At 34.1% G+C, this 15,848-nt stretch overlaps 2 protein-coding genes across 2 annotated transcripts in view; both read right to left on the bottom strand.

The window, feature by feature from the left end:
• LOC112019788 (uncharacterized) overlaps positions 1-559 on the bottom strand; it is a 5,717-nt gene extending 5,158 nt beyond the window's left edge. Inside the window, exons 1-2 of the mRNA XM_065774273.1 lie at positions 404-559; positions 146-303 (exon numbers count right to left, since the gene is read on the bottom strand). Coding sequence (XP_065630345.1) covers positions 146-303; positions 404-544 — 299 coding nt within the window. The 5' untranslated portion in view covers positions 545-559. The remainder of the gene's footprint in view (positions 1-145; positions 304-403) is intronic.
• Positions 560-2,769: 2,210 nt separating this feature from the next.
• Positions 2,770-15,818, bottom strand: LOC112019799 (uncharacterized). The gene is made up of 8 exons (XM_024052337.2): positions 15,592-15,818; positions 15,440-15,505; positions 14,879-14,944; positions 14,672-14,747; positions 11,349-11,426; positions 6,360-6,457; positions 5,403-5,476; positions 2,770-2,872 (listed from the first exon to the last, which is right to left on the bottom strand). Exons 1-8 carry the CDS (start codon positions 15,688-15,690, stop codon positions 2,770-2,772), a joined length of 660 nt encoding a protein of 219 aa, XP_023908105.2. The 5' UTR covers positions 15,691-15,818.
• Positions 15,819-15,848: the final 30 nt, after the last annotated feature.

Raw genomic sequence — 15,848 nt, 5'->3', positions numbered from 1 at the left:
AAGTAACTTGTACTCTAACATGCAGAACAAAAATTCTCTGCAAGTGCCCCACATCATCAATATGTACTGTGTGCTTCTGACAGAAAGTAAAATGAATGGGCAACCAATGCCATTTTGCATTTAGAACAGTTTAATGGTGACCAACCTGCGAGGATCAAATATGGTCACAGTACGATCAGCCCCACCAACTGCAACATTACCAGTTGAAGAACCGCAGACAGCATAAAAGACATCACCAGGGGAACCACAGATTCGGTGTAGACAACCGCCATTTTCTTTCATTCGTAAGTCCCATATAGTCAGCTGCAGTCTCACCACCAAAGCAAGCACAATGTGATATATACAAATAAAGAACAGAGGAGCAGAGCTAATCAAGACATTGAAGAGATTAAAATGTCCACACCTGGCAGCCTTCAGTGATGGCTAATATAGAGCTTTCATTCCCATGAAATAGATTTTGTATAAAGTTCAGTGAAGAGGGATACCAGAGTCTGTAATGTGGCAACATCAATAAAGAATTATGTCCAGGAAGAAACATCCACATATTGTTTACAAAACACAAGTTGTTGATATAAGGAACTAAATAAATCTTTGGTAATAAATCATACAAACAAGTTTTCTGAAGAACTAATGATCTTCATAATTGAGTACTGCTACGGTCATAGTAAACCACCAAGCAAACTTAGACCAGGACAGACGCACAAGGATTATGGTCATTAAGTCATGCCGTTCCAGCTAGCAATTTTTAAAACTTTACCATGTGTAACAGTAAATAGAGGAAAAATAATGGTTCTGTCATACAACCAAAATGAATCCAACAAAATATTGAGATGTAATCTAAAACAGAAAAACTAGGAAGAGATAAACTTCCTAAGGATATCTGCCCTCCTTTTTAATTTGAATTATATAAAATCTATTGATATAACCCAATATTCCAAACTTCATCATTCAAAATGTGACAAAGTATAGAAGGAAGGAAACTGACAGAAGTCAAAAGTAATGCCTGCAATTACATATGTCTGGACTAAAACCATCTCAATAAATCTCAAGAAAACAAATATTTGATATGCTATGAATAAAAATTAGATATAAAATGATATTAAAATGAGTAAAAACAAGAGATCTCTATTTCTATCAATTTTAACCATTCGTGTCACTACAGTAAATCAACATTACCATTCAACAGTAGTCCTAGAATGGAACACTATCAACATCATATAATACCCAGGAATCAAACTTCAAATATTAATATTGATCGCATACCCCACCCTCCTCTCCCCCACCCCCAAAAAAATAAGATAATAATAATAATAAAACCTATGAAATGGTATGCAATTATACTTTTTTTGATAGGTTGGTCATCAGGATGCATGTCATTTAAGTAAAGCAATAACATGGATAGCGAGCAATGCTAAATTTATTAGGTTGTATTTGGATGACATTTTGATAAATTCATAATTTTAAAACTCATGGGATTGAAATTCCTATATTTCAATCCCATCAATCTAAATTTTTGTTTTTTGGATGTGTATATTAAAAATTTAAGAAATTAGAGTACTGTAATATTCACAATGATGATGGTAATGGTAGTGAATTATTTCATGATGTTCACTATGGTGTCTTAGTAGTGGTTGTGACCAAGGTTGTCAAAGTCTGGATCCTATATAAGATCATGGGAGGACGGTGGGATCTTGGATCATGAATCATACTTATTTAGGGGGGAAAAAAAAGCAAAAAATGCATTATTAGTGACTTTGTATGTTGAATAATCACATAAATTATGAATTCATCCATAATGTGTGTGTGTGTGTGTGTGTGTGTATTTGCATCAATATGATGTAATTTCTATACCATCAATTGATGCACCTATACTAACAAAACAAATATACTTAACTTTAATACTATGTATCCAAAAAACTCACCAAATGTTTAATTAATAACCAAGTAACAAAATAACTATCAACACATTTTGAAAACGTTTTCAAAGGTCTAAGTTCCAAGTTCAAAATCCAAAATAAGTTTGCAAATGACAACTAGTTTGCAAACCCAATTGCCTTCAGTGTCTTCAACAATTAGTTCCTAAGGTTTGATTTTGAGGATAAACGGCAGACCCTAAGGTTTGATTTTAAGGATCTAAGAGTAGGGAGGGAGCGTCTTCAGGTTGATTATAGTTTATGGGGATTTAGGGAATAATTTTTATACTTTTAGTTCAAATAGGGGTATTTTTGACACTTCAACACTATCTAGGGCCTATTGGGCTATTTATATCCATTGGGTTGATTGGGCTTCTGTTCTTTTAAGCCAACCCAAAGCAAGTTTGGGTTTTAATTATGATCGTTCTTCATAGGATCGATCCGATCCTACACAATCCTATTGATCCAACACGTGATCCTGAAAAATACATGATCCTATTTTGATCCGAGTCGTTTTGGCCTAGTAAAATTGTATGATCCTATGATCTGACTCCTGATCCTAATAACCTTGGTTGTGACAATGATGGTAGCAATGGTCATAGTAGGGGAGGTGTGTGGTAGTGATAATAACAATAGGTGGTGGTGATAACGGTAGGATGGTAGTTGCACAATGCATGGTGGTTGTGGTGGCGTGGCATTGGTGGTGATGAAGGTATTGGTGAAGCCAACGGTGATGATGGGAAGGTGCAACCAATATTAGTGGTTGTGGTGACAACGACGAGGTGTGGTTGAGATGGTGGTGGCAAAAACGGTGGTGGTTATAGTGTGAAGAGTAATGCGTAAGACATTGAAGAGATTAAAATGTCCACACCTGGCAGCCTTCAGTGATGGCTAATATAGAGCTTTCATTCCCATGAAATAGATTTTGTATAAAGTTCAGTGAAGAGGGATACCAGAGTCTGTAATGTGGCAACATCAATAAAGAATTATGTCCAAGAAGAAACATCCACATATTGTTTACAAAACACAAGTTGTTGATATAAGGAACTAAATAAATCTTTGGTAATAAATCATACAAACAAGTTTTCTGAAGAACTAAAGATCTTCATAATTGAGTACTGCTATGGTCATAGTAAACCACCAAGCAAACTTAGACCAGGACAGACGCACAAGGATTATGGTCATTTAGTCATGCCCTTCCAGCTTGCAATTTTTAAAACTTTACCATGTGTAACAGTAAATTGAGGAAAAACAATGGTTCTGTCATACAACCGAAATGAATCCAACTAAATATTGAGATGTAATCTAAAACAGAAAGACTAGGAAGAGATAAACTTCCTAAGGATATCTGCCCTCCTTTTTAATTTGAATTATACAAAATCTATTGATATAACCCAATATTCCAAAATTCATCATTCAAAATGTGACAAAGTATAGAAGGAAGGAAACTGACAGAAGTCAAAAGTAATGCCTACAATTACATATGTCTGGACTAAAACCATCTCAATAAATCTTAAGAAAACAAATATTTGATATCCTATGAATAAAAATTATATATAAAATGATATTAAAATGAGTAAAAACAAGAGACCTCTATTTCTATCAATTTTAACCATTCGTGTCACTACAGTAAATCAAAATTACCATTCAACAGTAGTCCTTGAATGGAACACTATCAACATCATATAATGCCCAGGAATCAAACTTCAAATATTAATATTGATCGCATACCCCACCCTCCTCTCCCCCACCCCCAAAAAAATAAGATGATAATAATAATAATAATAATAATAATAATAATAAAACCTATGAAATGGTATGCAATTATATTTTTGTTGATAGGTTGGTCATCAGGATGCATGTCATTTAAGTACAGCAATCACATGGATAGCGACCAATGCTAAATTTATTAGGTTGTATTTGGATGACATTTTGATAAATTCATAATTTTAAAACTCATGGGATTTAAATATATAGGAATTTCAATCCCATCAATCTAAATTTTTGTTTTTTGGATGTGTATATTAAAAATTTAAGAAATTACAGTACTGTAATATTCACAATGATGATGGTAATGGCAGTGAATTATTTCATGATGTTCACTATGGTGTCTTAGTAGTGGTTGTGACCAAGGTTGTCAAAGTCTGGATCCTATATAAGATCGTGGGAGGACAGTGGGATCTTGGATCGTGAATCATACTTATTTAGGGGGGAAAAAAAAAAGCAAAAAAGGCATTATTAGTGACTTTGTATGTTGAATAATCACATAAATTATGAATTCATCCATAATGTGTGTGTGTGTATTTGCATCAATATGATGTAATTTCTATACCATCAATTGATGCAACTATACTAACAAAACAAATATACTTAACTTTAATACTATGTATCCAAAAAACTCACCAAATGTTTAATTAATAACCAAGTACCGAAATAACTACCAACACATTTTGAAAACGCTTTCAAAGTTCTAAGTTCCAAGTTCAAAATCCAAAATAAGTTTGCAAATGACAACTAGTTTGCAAACCCAATTGCCTTCAATGTCTTCAACAATTAGTTCCTAAGGTTTGATTTTGAGGATAAACGGCAGACCCTAAGGTTTGATTTTAAGGATCTAAGAGTAGGGAGGGAGCGTCTTCAGGTTGATTATAGTTTATAGGGATTTAGGGAATAATTTTTTTATATTTTTAGTTCAAATAGGGGTATTTTTGACACTTCAACACTATCTAGGGCCTATTGGGCTATTTATATCCATTGGGTTGATTGGGCTTCTGTTCTTTTAAGCCAACCCAAAGCAAGTTTGGGTTTTTAGTATGATCGTTCTTCATAGGATCAATCCGATCCTACACAATCCTATTGATCCAACACGTGATCCTGAAAAATACATGATCCTATTTTGATCCAAGTCATTTTAGCCTAGTAAAATTGTATGATCCTATGATCTGACTCCTAATCCTAATAACCTTGGTTGTGACAATGATGGTAGCAATGGTCATAGTAGGGGAGTTGTGTGGTAGTGATAATAACAATAGGTGGTGGTGATAATGGTAGGATGGTAGTTGCACAATGCATGGTGGTTGTGGTGGCGTGGCATTGGTGGTGATGAAGGTATTGGTGAAGCCAACGGTGATGATGGGAAGGTGCAACCAATATTAGTGGTTGTGGCAACAACAACGAGGTGTGGTTGAGATGGTGGTGGCAAAAATGGTGGTGGTTATAGTGTGAAGAGTAATGAGTTGTATGAGATAATAATGTTGGTAGAATTTTTACAATGACAACTTCTTGCATGGAATTTGAAAACAAAATTTAGATGTATGAAAATCCAAATTCAAAAATCCATGGAGTTTTTTTAAATAAAATTCTTTTGTAACCCAAACAAGGAAAATCAAAATTGGAAATTCCCAAATTAACACTTTGACTAAAATCCAACCCAAAATCCTTCATCAAAAGACAGCATTAGAGAAAATAAATACCGTACATGTTACTTACGTATGTAAAGTTCTGACATGGATATCCTGGTCATAAACATCAACTGTTTTGCAGAAGCTACGTGCCACAGCTGCCTGGAATGAGACCAGTCAGCACAACAGAGATGCCCTAGTATAGGGTGGAAAAGAACAAGAAGCGCACATACAATTTTTAGAGTAGAAATGGAGCTCAATGTTCAAAAACTAATAACTAGAAAAAATAACGTGATCTCTTTTTTACTTCCATTTCTTTACTTTATTTAAGGGAATTATTTTAGTCTTGACCTATATAAATTTCCAATTGCTGTAAATTGGCAATAATCTACTTTAACTAGCATAACTGGTCCAATACAACAACAAAAAAGCTTAAATCCCAATTTTTTGAGATTGGCTATGGATCCTCAACAAAGAAGTCCAATGGTGTAATTTATTTAGTGAAAGGTTGACCCAAATTCATTTAAATTATTGTTTGATGACAAATGGAAAGAAAACAATTTATTACTTGAGTGACAGACATGTTTCCAATTGACTTATAGGGAAAACACAATATAAGCAATTAACAAAATTTGCCTAATGATACCACACTACTTTCCAGGTGAATTTTTCCACTGGAAAGAAGCTAAAGAAGTATTATCGCATACCCTGAATGCAATCTACTAAGGTGAAAAACCCCACATTATATAAAAAAAGATATATTAGTTCTAGCCTTCTCCAAAAAATATAAGTAGGTCAGCACAATTTTACCCATTGACATGCAACATGCTAAACTTAAAATCTCTTCTCATATGGTAAACCATTAAAATGTAAATTAGTTTAATCAGGAAGAATAGAGGGAACATGACTTAATATTCCAACAAACTTCAGCTTCAGCAGTTCCAGCTCCTGCTAACTGACTCACGGATATGCATCTGAGAGATACTGGTGTATACCAGATTAGGCGTCTTTAAAATGATATGAGTTAACTAGAGAAACAAGGTACCATAGACAATTGACTTGGACTGAAGCAAAGCCCTGCCCAACTGCCTTCACCAACACCACCATCTTGTGGCAATACTGAATATGTCAGCCTATTAGCATCTGGAAATTTCAGCAGTATCACAAATAAGTCACTTCTACCATTTAAGAGAACAAATCCAGAAATAAAAACAAAGTGGAAGCCAGCAGGAAAACAACTACTTTACATATAGTTTATCTATTGCAATTCAATTTGCAGCATGACATAAGTGTCCCTCAAACCTGAAAATTTAGCAGTGCCCAAGGAAAAGGGGCAAGATGCATCAAGCAAATCCACAAATGCATTAAAAAGGGCTGAAGGAGTTCTAATGACTTTCATGAAACAAATTTTTTTTTATATGTAATAATAATTTTATTGAAAGATAGAAACTACCTCATGTACACAGGAAAAAAAAAAAAAAAAAAAAAAAAGATAGGTAAAAGATATCTTCATTTAAAAAAAAAGTATGTCGTGTTCACGATAATGAACAAAATGTACCAGAAACAAATACAAACAAATCAAACAGAGATAGAATGCACAAAATCAAAAATGGAAATACATTGTGTAAAACTCCCAAGACCACCCAAACAATGTCCCAACTAGCAAAGACTTCAAAAAATCTGCAGATTTCTCAACATCCTCAAAAGTGTGGGTATTTCATTCCCTCCAAATTAGCCACATCAAACAGGCTGGAACCATACATAGCCTAAAGGATACAAAATAATGAGCATTACAATTGAAAACAAAGAAAATCAATAAAATCTACAATAACCAAGGGCCTTGCAGCTCAGTCACATTCTCTGGTCTCTCTTATGAGGAGAACTAGGGTTCAAATCTCCAGTCCTAACTTATTGTAACAATTGTCAAAAATAAAATAAAATCTATGCTAGAATTAGTATCACTAGACCCAAAACCCAATACCAATCAAATAATGTTCTACTAAAGACGACTTTAATTTCACCAATGAGGCTTTCTCATCTTCAAAAGTCCAATCATTCCACTCTCTCCAAACTCACCACGCATAAGGGAATTAGATTCCAAACTAAAGAAGAGTATTTTCCAAACCAATTCCTATGAATAAAAGATCAACAACACTTCTCCATATAACCCATTGAACCCCAATAGCCCAAAAGACAAATTCCACAATGCATATGCAATAACAAATGATCCAGTCTCATCATTTCTCCTACACATGCAATACCTATCAACCAAAGTCATTCCTTTCTTCATGAGATTATCACAAGTCAAAATCATTCCCCAAGTTGTTGTCCACACAAAGAACACAACCCTTCTTGGAGCCTTAGTGCACCAAATGCTTTTCCAAGGAAACTGCACCAAACAAAGCAAGCACTTGTGCCTCACAAGGCCTCATAAAGGCACACATCAAACCTACCATTGCCATTTAACTTCCACCTCAAACAATCAGGCCCTTTTTCTTCAGGATACTAGAGTACAACATATCCAACAACGAATCAGCCAATTCCAATTTCCAATTGTTGAAATCTCTAATGACTGACATTTGATGTGAGTGTAGTCCCTTTATTTGGATAATGAATATAAGAGGCAACTTGCTGCCTTCTTTAAGCCCAAAAACACTCAATTTCGGCCACCCAGAAATCTCTCCAACAAGCCAACCTTTCCACCTTTGATTTCAACCCTTCCCTATGTGCCCCTTTCTTCAAACAATACACACACTTTCCTCTTTCTATCCAAGCCTTTTGAAATTCAATCAAAAAAAAAAAAAAAAAATTTATTAACTCCAACATCCTGAAATTGTTCCAATTTTTCAAATCCTCTGTAAAGGCCCTTAGTTTCCTAGTCAGTATATAACTAGGTGACCCATTAAAATTATAACTATTCTACAAATTTTTCACCTTCTCCACAAACCCTTCTGCCTTCAACCACATATTCTCAAACTTAATGGCTCCTTTTCCTCTTAGCCTAGGAAGCACATGCATGGATATGGGCACGGGCACGGGTACGGGTACAAGTACGGATATAGCGACAAGGCAATTTTTGAAAAATTAGGACACTAGTAAAGCAGGGATACATGTATGTACATACATACATACATACATATGTGTGTGTGTGTGTGTGTGTACATATTCAAAGCTTACAAAAAAAAATTTATAACAAAAATATTTCTTTTTTAAAATAATTGTTAAAAATTCTTTTTGTAAGTATATTAAAGTCCAGCGAATATACATATACATGTATCTATTGTCTACCTAAATAATGAAAAAAGAATAATAAAAAGTTAATTTATAAAAGAAAATTAGAAGTTGAACTAACCTAAGCACACACCGACAAAAGTCACAAAACAAAAGGGCAAAAGGGGGAAATATGAATTTAGATCTAGCATTCAATCCTTCCTGAGCGAGAAGAAGAAGACGAAGACGAAGACGAAGAAGAAGAAAAAGAAGAAGAGGAAGAAGATTTGTGATGGGCTGGGTTAGTTAGGGGGTGTTTAGTAGAGTAGTTTGAGTAATGTTGTTTATAGTTTTTTGAAATACGTATGAGTGAAAAAATGTGTAGAAATATGTGTAATGTTGTTTAAAATGTAAAAATGTGAGTTTGAGATGGGGTACCAAACAGGACCTTAGTCTTTTTTTTTTTTTTTTTTTTTTTTTAAAAAAAAAAAAAAAAAAATTTATTAACTCCAACATCCTGAAATTCAATTTTGTTCCAATTTTTCAAATCCTCTGTAAAGGCCCTTAGTTTCCTAGTCAGTATATAACTAGGTGACCCATTAAAATTATAACTATTCTACAAATTTTTCTCCTTCTCCACAAACCCTTCTGCCTTCAACCACATATTCTCAAACTTAAGGGCTCCTTTTCCTCTTAGCCTAGGGAGCACATGCATGGATATGAGCATGGGTACAGGTACGGGTACAAGTACGGATATAGCAACAAGGCAATTTTTGAAAAATTAGGACACTAGTAAAGCAGGGATACATGTATGTACATACATACATACATAGATATATATGTGTGTGTGTGTGTGTGTGTGTGTGTAGACATATTCAAAGCTTACAAAAAAAAATTTATAACAAAAATATTTTTTTTTTTAAATAATTGTTAAAAATTCTTTTTGTAAGTATATTAAAGTCCAGCGAATATACATATACATGTATCTATTGTCTACCTAAATAATGAAAAAAGAATAATAAAAAGTTAATTTATAAAAGAAAATTTTAAAAAGAAGTTGAACTAACCTAAGCACACACGGACAAAAGTCACAAAACAAAAGGGCAAAAGGGGGAAATATGAATTTAGATCTAGCATTCAGTCCTTCCTGAGCGAGAAGAAGAAGACGAAGACAAAGACGAAGAAGAAGAAAAAGAAGAAGAGGAAGAAGATTTGTGATGGGCTAGGTTAGTTAGGGGGTGTTTGGTAGAGTAGTTTGAGTAATGTTGTTTGTAGTTTTTTGAAATACGTATGAGTGAAAAAATGTGTGAAAATATGTGTAATGATGTTTAAAATGTAAAAATGTGAGTTTGAGATGGGGTGCCAAACAAGACCTTAGTCTTTTTTTTTCTTTTTTTTTTTGCAGGCGTGTCCCGACAGTATCTCGGTCGTGTCCTGGAAGTATCCGGGCCGTATCCGATTATTTAAAAAATACATAAAATAAAATACAGCTAGGACATGCGTGTAGCCATGTCCCAGGAATATCCCGTGTTGCGTACGCGTATGACACGGACACAACAAACAATTTGCCATGTCCATGCTTCCCAGCTCTCAGCAGTCCAATAATTTCCAATAAGATCAAGCTATGGACCTAATAAAATAATAAGATTGAGCTATGATTAGACACAGGCCTTGGAAAAAGTCACCAAATCACATTGGGATAATGCTCCGATGACACTAAGACTTGATCAACCAAATGTACACCCCTTCCTCTAAGGGTAGATCAATTAAGTTCTAATTTGAAATAAAATCACTAAATTGTGTCATATTGGACTGTGTCTAACACATCCAACCCTTTCACTTGGGAATCTTATAGCATTAAAGTACACAAGCCAAGACACCTTCATGATATGCCCCCAAACTCCTCACCTAGGGTTCTTCCAAGTCAGTCGTCATTCAGACTGCAAACCCCTCACATAGTATCAAAATCCCAAGTCTTCTAACAAATAGCCATCAATTAACTCATCAAACCTTCTTTTAATTCCTAACACAACCCTAAAACCATGTATTCAACAATTCTAAACTCTAAATTAACATATTCTCCTAATCCTAAACCCACCAAAACCACACATAGACAATTTACCCAATTTTTCCTATGTCATGTCATGTCATCAATTTTAGTTTCTTGCAAGCACACTATAATGCATTTCTTTCACCATTATTTCACCACCATACATCTACTGGACTGTTTAAACCCCTCAAATTCCAGAACAACAACCACAGCATCACAAGTGAAGTGTTAAAACCCCTTCTTTGTGAAGCTCCCCACCCCTGTTATGGCCCAAACTTCTAGCATCATAGTAATTGAACATAAACTAGCAAGATTTGAAGAAACCCAAGGCACATAAATGGAATCACTTACAAAATACAGACACAAAGAAAGAATGATTGAATGAAAAGAGAGAAGAGAGAACCCCCCCCCCCCCCCCCCCCCGGGGGGGGGGGTTGAGATCTCTTTAGTTAGCTCATTGGAAGAGGTGGAAGCTACTTGAGGAAGGTCTCAAACGGCCTGTATTCACAACCACTGCTAGGTTGCCATCAGTGATCAATCAAGTTTACCAACCTTCCAAGAAGCTAGATATTTCAACTTACTTCTGGATTAGGCAATGCAGGCACACCAATTTATTAGAGAGAGAACGAATCATCCCACTGGTAAATTTCAAGGACAACCACTGCCACAATTCTTAAACTTTCAATTAAAATGACACAATGCTGCAAAGTTTACAATCAAAGCTTATTAAAAGAAACAACAACATCATGATAATTAATATAAAGAAAAATCTACCTTTACCAGTAGTATCTAGTTTAGATACAATGAGGTGACCATAGGAATCTACACTTCCCAACATCAAGTAGTCAGTGCCTGAAAATATCAAATCTGGTTAATTAGTTATGAACGTCAAGACCTGCTACCACATTAAGAATCCTGAAACAAACAGTAGAAAATAATAAAACAATGAAAGTTGCTATAACATTATCTGGGAATAATATCATTAGTACCTTGATCAAATGGTCTACATTTTAAAGATTTCATTCATTTATATAGGTATTTGGAACCACCAAAGCCTTCCCACTTTCCCCAACTATAAAATTTGATATATTTAACCCAATTGATAAAAAAGACATACATAAAGTCTAGAACTCAATTTCTACAATGCAATCATGTTTTTCTATACACATCTATAATCATGAACTTTAATGTGAAGAATGCAAAGTATTGCCAAATGAGGAAAGCATAAATAGGATGATCTTACAGAAACAAGGAAAAAATTGTCTAACACACCACAAATGCAACTCAGCTGTCCAACTTTAGAAGCATACATTTGAGACGAATTATTGTCAAAACAACCCACACCAGTGTTGCATAACATTCAACAGTTTCTAGTAGAAAGAAAGAACTAAACCTTATTTAGACTTGATTATAACTTCAAAATGTTCATTCAGGATCCAATTAGAGGTAAGGACCCACCAATGTTCCAGGTGACCTGCCAAACCCAACTATCATCTTAAGAATATCAAAAGATAAGAGACGGTGAAGTTAGAATCGGTCATTGTTGGGCCAGATGTTTTTAAGAGAACTTTTTCTTTGTCTAGCTTAGCAGGAGGCAGAATAAAATTATGGAAAATTTCCCCACTATGTTTTTAATAATTTCAATAACAGCACCTTCTCAAAAATTTATCATAAAGTTAATACGTTTGAAGTTTGGAAGTAGATATAGAGTTGGATAACATTTAAGTTACATACTTCTCAAAAGCAAAATTTTGTGGTGTCATCACAGCTTCAAAGATGTCCTTTCTCCATCTTAAGCATATATTCCTTAATTTTCCATTTCCTTTTTGGTTAGTTCCTCAATTTTATACTTCATACCATTAACCTGAATCAACCAAGTCAATTTAAATTTCATACACCACACACACACACAGAGGGAGAGAGAAGAACCATATTTCTCAAATTTTGAATTAAAAATTTACAGTTCACCCAAATAATCTTCTTTTATCCAGTAGCAAGCCAATTTATTATACCAAGATAAACGTGGATAAATAATAATATAACCACATTATATCATACCCTTGGGCTGCAATGTATCTAGCTTCTTCTTTTTTAATATAAGAAATAAATTTAATTGAACACACACACACACACAAAATAAGGGGCACAATCGTTAAACACAAACAATACAATAGAAAACACCCTAATACTAATATAACATCTAAAATTCAAAACATCTAAGAACTCCAACAAGTTCGAAGAAGAAAATGAAGTTAGTTTTAAAAAATCAACTGCACAGTTGCTATGCAAAATAGAACTTGCAATGGAATAGCTAGTGTTGTTAAATATTTATTTGGTCGTTTGGTTGTGCTTATTCTTGCTAAATAGCTGTTCATGGGGAATAAATATTCCTTGTCAAAGAGGTGGAAATAGGTATTCCTAAAACTAATGAATAGTTAAATTGATAAAATGGAAAATTAATTTGATAATTTTTATGAGTTATGATTAACAATAGAATACAAATAGAAATGAGACTAAGAAGTAAATTTAAATATAATTATAATCATAAATTATAGATTTATTATTCTAACCTTATGTTTGGATGGAGGGATATAGAGACAAAGTAGAAAAATTAAGATCATCGAAATAGACTAAAAATTAGTACATTCCAACCAACCTCCCCTCTCCCCCCATCCCCCTTTGTCCCAAACATACCCTTAAAGATCATTTATTTTTATATTATTGTATATTAAATTATACATTTCTTGATATTTAGTTACATTTGTTTGTATTAGTAAGTTATACATGCAGGTGTAGGTCTTGAACCCACAATCTTACCCTCTGTCGTGCTCTTACAAGGGGAGGAGGTGCTGTTTGTAGCAAACCTCATTAATTACAAAAATATTACATCGTTACAATTAAATTAGGGAAACGCTAACGAGTGCCCTTAGAACACTGTTTAATAATCCATTTAACGAATGTTTTTATGGGAAATGAAAAAAAAAATTAATATTTTGACAGCTTTTTTCATTTTCCATAAAAGTGATATCAAAACTTTCTTTAAATGGATTATTAACCAGTGCCCAGCATTTCCCATTAAATTAAACAGATCATAACCTATTACAAATAAAATAAAATAAAAAACTACACTTTTTAAAGTAAAACTGTTACAATGTGTTCTTACTTCAACCATCGTTTGAAAATTTTTCAATGATATGCATAATTATATAATAATACTATAAGATAAATTTTCTTCATTCTGGTTTCTATTCCACTATGGGAACCAAATAAATGAATAAGAATTACAATTTCATTCCTCGTAATATTTGTTCCAATTCCTACTCTTTTTTATACAACATTCCAAACATTCCCTAAAATCTCATTGGTGAGGATGAAACATTCCAACTGAAATTGCACCACACAGTGAAAATGAAGCTGTCTAATCGAACAGATTGCCACAAAGCAAATTAACCCTGCAAACTCCTAGCAACTTTGTTTATAATATTTACCCAAAAAGAATTTAATCAACCAAAACAGAAAATAACAACATGAAAAGACAAAGGCTCTTATTTTTATTTATCAGAAAAACAGATTCCAATAATTTGATCATCCACAAAGTTCTTACAAAGACTCAATCACACTTAGAACTTGTCATCAGGTCTAAAGAGTAAACATAATTTTATTCCAAAAGCTTCTTTTTTTTTTCTTTTTTTGATGTGAAACCTTACCGATGCAGGGTCCTTTGGACCCACCCCTAGGGAGTAAACCACGGATACATGGCCCCACCCACCAAAATTGTGTATTAGGTAATCCAAGGGAATTCCTACTGGGGATCAAACCCAAGACGTCTAGGTCTATAGACCATCCCAAGCCTCCAACCACTATGCTACACCTTCATGGGTATATTTTTATTCCAAAAGCATAGCATTATATCCATCTGCCAGCAACATTGTGTTTAAAAACTAAAAATAAAAAATAAACAAACATAACTTGGGAAACAGCTAACCACACCAAACATAACTTGCAAACATTGCATTAATACAAATTTATGCTTTTCATCAGCTGTGGCCTAGGGGCCTAGCAAGCAAAATCCAATTGCCAATGCAACAGCCACTTACTCTCAGTTTCTGTAAGCACTATACTCTGGATTTCTGAACGATGAGGACAGCGGTTGACTAAGAAAGAGTCCATAACCTTCAAGAAGGAAGATCACAGATGACAGGTTAATAGATGAATAATAGAGTAGCAGATATAGAGTTCTCATTTCCAAGTGTCAAAGAGGATCAAGAATCTATGCTAATGGACAATAGCCCATGATTTCACACCTGTGCCTGTCCAGGGATCAGGAGGCTTTCTTTCCCTTTGTTAACCAAAGAATCTTCCAGAGATATCTAAAAAAAAAAAAATCCATAACCATTATTATTACCCCACTTGTCACGTCAAACAAAAGAAATTATTTTGGAATGCATCAAAAAAAGAAGAAGAAGTAAAACATCAAATTAATGCTTATGACAAACAAGCAACCAGACTTGTGGTCTTTGCTATTCTGTGCTGCAACCATTCCTCGTTTTCTGTTTTGTACTTGTAATGCAAGTTTTAATTTTATTTCTTTGATTTTGTCATTTAATTTGATTTCCTATTTAACAGTATCAATCGCTTCTTATACTAAAACAAAATTATGGGTCTTTTGTTTGTATCCCTTTTTAATAAATAAATAAAAAATTAAAAGAAACATGTTTTATATATGAAGTGCACATAACACAATCACAATCAATTGGATATTAAATGCACACAACAGTTGATGGGTTGAGCAAAAGATGTAGGTAGGGGTATGATTATAAACAGAGATAGATTAGATAGATGTGGAGAGAGTAAGTAGTATGTACCTGGAGTTTGTAAATGTGGGAACCGGAGGCGATGTAAGCCCAACAAGAAGAACTGTCCTTGCTAACCTGGGCAAGGATTGGAACTCAATTATTTTTCTTTTTCTTTTTTAAACAGAGAAAGAGAGAGAAAGAGAGAGAAAGAGAATGTGTACATGTAGGGCGAGACGAGTGGGCTGTACGTTTCCGGGAGATGGATTCTGAATGAGTGTGGACGGCACCACCGCCTTCCTCAAACTTCTCGCCTCCACCATCTCTCTTTCTGTATTATGTATTTTGTAAAGTTCTATTCCAATCAAGGTTTTGAATTCCGGTCTGGAGACAATATGGGTCGACTACTAGAACTGAGTGTTCCAGTATCCGTGTGTAGTACAAGCCCACCATTTCGAGATTAAGTATAATTTTTTTTTTT

Source organism: Quercus suber, unplaced genomic scaffold (genome assembly GCF_002906115.3).
Source record: "Quercus suber isolate HL8 unplaced genomic scaffold, Cork oak 2.0 scaffold_89, whole genome shotgun sequence".
Lineage (NCBI taxonomy): Eukaryota > Viridiplantae > Streptophyta > Magnoliopsida > Fagales > Fagaceae > Quercus > Quercus suber.
Note: the sequence above shows the minus strand (reverse complement) of the source record. Positions and strands in the feature narration are given on the sequence as shown.